The sequence below is a fragment of the Crocuta crocuta genome, unplaced genomic scaffold (genome assembly GCF_008692635.1).
Source record: "Crocuta crocuta isolate KB4526 unplaced genomic scaffold, BGI_CrCroc_1.0 scaffold466, whole genome shotgun sequence".
Lineage (NCBI taxonomy): Eukaryota > Metazoa > Chordata > Mammalia > Carnivora > Hyaenidae > Crocuta > Crocuta crocuta.
In genome coordinates this window covers 1,804,542-1,810,541 of record NW_027529672.1, presented here as the reverse complement: position 1 = coordinate 1,810,541, position 6,000 = coordinate 1,804,542, and the positions used below count along the sequence as shown (strand labels likewise).

The following is a 6,000-nucleotide window of genomic DNA, read 5'->3' as shown; positions in this document are numbered from 1 at the left end:
CTCATGGATCATGTCAGCCTCGCAGCCCCGTGGCGGAAATGACAGTGCAGTGTTCTCGGAGGACTCCCGGGGTTCACTCGGCATTTGGCAGCTCTCCCCTCACTGTGATAATAGTAATTCGTTAGCACATCCTGAAGCTTGGTCTCTCTTACGAACCTAATGTTGAAGTCGATTTCCTGTATGTAAAGAATTGAGGGCTTATCGCCCTGGTTTTAGGTGGGTTTTCATTTTGAAAGACCTCAGTTACTTTGTAAATTCTGCCGTCTGCCTGATGTTTATGGAGACTGGGAAGTAAAAGAAACGGAAGGCATCTTAAAAACTTAGTTGTGATTTTAAGAAGGTAAATGAGTTGGGGCGCCTGGGTGGCTCAGGCAGTTAAGAGTCCCGACTCGATTTCAGCTCAGGTCATGATCTGACAGTCTGTGGATTCAGGCCCCGTGCCGGGCTCTGCACTGACATTGGGGAGCCTGCTTGGGATATTCTCTCTCTCTCTCTCCCTCTCTCTCTCTCTCTCTCCCTCCCTCCCTGCCCCTCCCCAACTTGTACCTGCTTCCTCTCAAAGTAACTAAACAACAACAAAAGAATGCAAATGAGTGGGGACTGGGTTTCTGTGTATTGTAGTGTTTTGGGTCCCAGCAGGTGGGCTGCTAACGGTCATATTTGGGAAAAGTCAGTCTGCCTCCTTGGATGAGGGGAATGTCCATTTCTCTTGGACTCGGTTTTGGGTGTGTTTTGTGTTTGATATGCAAGCAGGTGGTTATCAAATGAAGCCTTCTATTTCCTCTTTGCTCCCCCTTTTAAACCTCGAGTTTCTCTGGGAAATCCACGTGGAGGGAACCTCCACCCTCACCGCTGCTTTCTGGCAGTGCCGAGAATCTTCGTACCCTTCTCATGCAGCATCTTTTCCTTCCTGAAATGAGCCACATTCCCGGACACCAAACCTGTCTGCCCTAGCTCACCTCACCTCTCAAGCTAAAATAAAAGGTCAAGTAGACCTTCCTGTGGTTTGCCCTGCGATTTTAGGATCTCCCTTTTTGGGGCAGAAGGCAGTGCTTTTCTCATTGGCAGTGGGATCCTCTACTCCCACTAACACCTGACTTCCCTGCTGACATTTCTTTACTTCCACTGAGGTGTCCCTCCAGCTGAGTGGTGTCCTTGGCTGGCTCTCGTGTGCAGGGGGCTGGCTCGCCGAAGGAGGAAGGTCCCGTGCAGCTCTCAGGCCCACTGCTTTGCACTGGATATTTTCACACTCCTTCTCCCCTTGCACCATAAAAACATCCCTTTTTCACGAACACACAGCCTGCTTACCCACAGTCATTCCACATACTGGTGGTCCTAGAATGTTCTAGAATGCTACTCCCATCCGCGACAAATACCACGACTATAGCTTGCAAAAACGGACTGTGGGACCTGCTCCCCCTCCTTTCTCTCTCCTCCGTGCACCCTGATTTGTTGTTAAGCATTGATGAGATGGTGTCAGCTGCCGGTAGTGGTGATAAATTCAGTTGCGGAAAGGGGGCCTGACTTGTGTGCGGGGACTGGTACAAATGAAGGCAGAGCTTGGCCCCCAGAGGAGCCTGGGGTGGGGTGCTGGTGGTCTCCGCAGACCCCCAGCCAGGGACCCTTCAGCTGTGCTCTGAAGAGGGCCTGTCCTTGCCATCAGGCAGGAGGGTTGTGTTAATTAGTCCTCATAAGTAGCTTGCTCCTCGGGAGAGGCAAGGAGGAAAATGTCACATTTCATACATTCTTGCTTCAAAAGAGAAACACGGAGGGGAGAGAATGGGGCTCCGCGAATCAGCCATCACTGCCACGGAATCCGGACTGGACTCTGCCTGGTGGCCTTGAAAGTCTGAATTCACTGTCCACGTGGGTGGGTGCCACAGCTGGAGGGCCCCCCACGGAAGGGCCAGCGTAGAGACACGTCCCCCACCCCCAGCCGGAAAAATATTACCCAGACACAGGGGTCCTTTGCCCCTTTCCTTCTTTTTTTTTTTTCTTTTGGTAAATAATAGGACCCAGGCTATTTGTGTAAGCGGATGCCTGATCTTTCCTTTGATTGCATAATCGAGATTCTACTTATCAATTTTTCAGGACGCCATCTAATTATACAAATTAAAATTCAAAGGAAAGCGAAAAGAATGATTACGCCTCACTTGGGCGTAATGGAAGGCAGAGGGTGTGAAACCCGGCTTGCCTCGGATGATAATGCTGTCATTTTTCATCTCCTAGGCACTTCACAAATATTAACTAATTAATTCTCTAACCCCGTGGCTAACACGAGGTTCTGTCCTCCTCCCAGCCTTGAGGACAAGGGGCCACGCTGCAGCCCGATGGGAGCTCGGGGCCCAAGCAAATGCAAATTGCCAGCCGAGCTCTGGGGCCCAAGGGTGCCCTTTCCCTCTGCCTGGGACACCCCTCCGCCTCCCCCTCCCCTTCNGCCTTGCATTTTTGTTTCTCCTAAAACCCAACAAAAAGGAATATTTATACCGTGTCCACCACATTTGTGCCAGCGCCTCTCGAGTGTTGACCCACCAGCTTTCAGACCCCCTTCATCTCTCTACCCCGGAAAGGCCGGTTCAGGTTTAGGGAACTCCCCAGGTTTGTAAAGGGCTTAGTATCTCTGGGCTGTTGCATTAATTATTTATGTCCTTAGAAATTGTGCTTCTTTCCTAGCTCTTTAAAAAAAAAAAAAAATCGTGTAATTATTGCCATAAATCTTTGGGGTGTGCCTCATTGCTGGGAAATTAGCCATTAACTACCAGGAAGTCTGCCTTCACATAGTCAGACCTGCATTCTGACCTTTGATAAAGTAACTCTCAGTGTTTTGCATAATTGATGACCATGCATAATAATCCTCACGATTAACCCTGGAGCCTCACTTTTGTCTCCTGTCCCCCCTCATTTGCTGGGTAACTGAGGACAACTTGTTCTGTGTTGTTAAAGGGGGACCACAGCAGTGAGTCGAGAGCTCGGGCCTTGCGCGGCGCAGATAGTGATTTGTGGCCTCAGCTGCTACCTCGGATGAGGAGGGAATGAGGGTCANCCCCCCCCCCCCCCCCCCCAGCCTCCCTCCACAGACAAGCTGGCCAGCACCTCCCCATTCCTCAGGTGCCGTGTGGCTTTCCGTCAGGGGAGCCCCGCAGACCCCAACCCAAATGGGAGACCCTCCTCTTTTGCCTTGTTTCTGCCAGAAACACTGGGCACACCTGGACAGGTGTGGGTACGGTCTCCCTTCCTAGCAGCCCGGACCCTCCCATTTCGGGACACTCTGTGGACCGGATGCACCTTGCTCAGGTGGTTAGGTGGCGTGCGGCTTCCTGCCCCGTTCTCGTGCGGTGGGATCAGGGGCTTGCGTTGTGCTGAGCAGTGGCTTTGACTGCCAACCCCCCAAAAGGCAGTTTGGGGAAGCTTTGTCAAGGGCCTGGCAGAGGGCTCGGAGGGAGCCTCCTGTAGCCGCGGCTGGGTGTCTGTATGTTAGTGCCGGTGGGCCTGGGACCCCCTTGATGGTCCGGGTGGATCTGTGTCGGCCCCTCTGCGTTCACAGAAGTACAGGGCCAGGCCCAGCCGGCCGTAGCATGGTCTGTGGCCTCGGAGTATAAATATCCCCACTCACGCTGTCAGCAGTTGGTGTTTACAGCCCGAAGTTAAAAGCTAGAGCTCTGGATGCTTCTCTTACTGCTTCCAGAAACCGGCAACAGTGCTTCCTTCCTTCCAACTCCGAGGGCAGGAGAGCAAGCGCTGGTGGCAGGTCCCTTGTAGGAAGTGGCAGTGAAGTCCTGAATGACCTTCTGTCCTTGCCCCCAGGGTGTCCAGAGAGTAAGGATTCTTTTCTCCTTGTTTCAGGGTTCATAGTGGCGTAATGCCCGCAGACTCCTGCGCGTTCCCCTAAGTTCTTAGAGGACCGCTTGGCCTTTTGAATCAGAGAGTTGCAAAGTTCGATAAAGAATGGCCCTTGTGGATAAGCACAAAGTCAAGCGACAGCGATTGGACAGAATTTGCGAAGGTAAGAGCCAGCGCGATTGGCGGTTTGCGACCCAAGGCGTGTAGTCCTGCCCTTGCACCCCCGCCCCGCTCNACCCCCCCACCCCCCACACCCCATCCGGCTGAGCTGTGGTCCGTAGACCTGACCTTCGCAGGGGTGCCCAGCTCCCGGGGTGTAGGGGTGGGGCCAGGAGGAGCGCTGGGCGGGGAGCGGCCCTAGGTCTGTTTCCGGCACACACCTAGGCCATCCCGCGTGTGAAAGACGCTCTGTAACCAGCAGGATCATCTTTTTTCACTTTCTGAGGTTTCCGGACTTTTGTCTGTTTCGGATTAAGATATTTACAGTGATGAATTCCAAGATACTCCTGAAGAGTCCCCGCACTGTCTCTCATTACATGTTCACATCCCTGGTATCTTTGAAAATGTCTGGAAGTGTTTTATTCATGAAAGGAAAAATAAACATAATTAAAATCTAATGGAAACCTGGGGACAGACCTCTGCGATGTTGATTAAACACCATCCCTTCCTAATTAGGGAGCGGTAAGAAATCCAGAGTGCGTGGCCCCGGGCTTAGAGTCGAGTGCTCCTTGCCAGCCCCGTCCCGGCTGCCGACGGGGCCGGCCCTGCCTGGTTCCCGGCGACTTGGCTGTCAGGTCTGTCACAGAAGTCCTGGAGGGGAGCCCCCCAGGCAGGGCGGGCCCACCAGCTCCCCCTGGTGGGACAAAACGGAACGGTTTGTCCCGGAAGCAGGTAGATGTGGCTCAAGCCGCATGGGGCGAAGGCATCAAGGACGTGTGGTGTGACTGCACGCCCGGCAGGGACTCTGGGACCCACGAGGGTGGCGGTGCTGACTGTCCCCCACATCCCTGGGTTCTGCTGCCGTGGAAGGGGCTGAGGATGCAAAGGTCTGGTTTTGTTTTTAATAAACATTACAAATGGTTCAAACCAGAGAGATCAAGAGAGTGGTAGAATGGACACTGATATTCCCTTCAACTGCTTCTGCCAGGTGATAAGATTTGCTATCCGTTTGCTGTCTTTTTATAGCTGTACATGTAGATAGAGAATCGTACGTGTATGAATGAATGGATGGGCTTTCCAGAACCATCTAAAAGAAAATTATAGGTGCAGCAGTTCACTCTCAAATACCTGTGTGGCATGTGTGCCCTTTAGGACCCCTCCTGATGTAAACACAGCACCCCAATCACGCCCCAGGGACCGGACCGCACCGTGGTGTCCTGATACAGGCCGCGCTCACGCTTGGCCCTGCCCACCTGTTTCCAGCGGCTTGCTCATGCAGTACTCAAGGGACACACACTCCATTTAGTTGTCTTCTTGGTCTCCTTAGCCTGCGCAATTTTTGAAAGCCATTTTGACTTTCAGAAGCATGAATTGTCCATGAAGAGCCCGGACCACTGTTGGTAGCGTCCCAGAATCTGGGCCCACCAGATCGTGTGGGGATTTATTAAATTGTCCTTTTTAAAAAAATTTATTTTATTTTATTATTTTTTTAAAAATATTTTTATTTATTTCTAGGAGAGAGAGAGAGAGACAGCGTGAGCAGGGGAGGGTCAGAGAGAGAGGGAGACACAGAATCTGAAACAGGCTCCAGGCTCTGAGCTGGCAGTCAGTACAGAGCCCGACACGGGGCTCGAACCCACGAACCGGGAGATCATGACCTGAGCCCAAGTCGGACGCTTAACCGACTGAGCCACCCAGGCGCCCCTAAATTTACCTTTTTGACCTCCAGTGGAAAGATGCTTCACTGTAGGTGACTGGGTCCCCGGTTCTACAAAGCCTCCAGTGGATCAACTTTCCGAGGTCCGTGTCCTTAATGCCTGTGCTGTGGATTCCACCTGCTCTAGGGTGTTTACCTAGATGGACTACATCGACGGCGAGAATGGGGTCGGACAGCCCGTGGCCTGTCCCCTGTCCGTGTTCAGGGCTGTCGGCAAGGCCATAACCACCGACTGTCCTTCCAGAGCCTCTCCCCCAAGCATGGTTCACCCACCTGCCACCCAC

The 6,000-nt window shown here is 52.7% G+C and overlaps 1 protein-coding gene across 1 annotated transcript in view; it reads left to right on the top strand.

Moving 5' to 3' along the window:
- Positions 1 to 6,000, top strand: part of CTBP2 (C-terminal binding protein 2) — a 105,233-nt gene that overhangs the window by 54,545 nt on the left and 44,688 nt on the right. The window contains exon 2 of the mRNA XM_077762952.1: positions 3,844 to 4,003. Within this exon, the coding sequence (XP_077619078.1) occupies positions 3,946 to 4,003 (58 nt within the window). The 5' untranslated portion in view covers positions 3,844 to 3,945. The remainder of the gene's footprint in view (positions 1 to 3,843; positions 4,004 to 6,000) is intronic.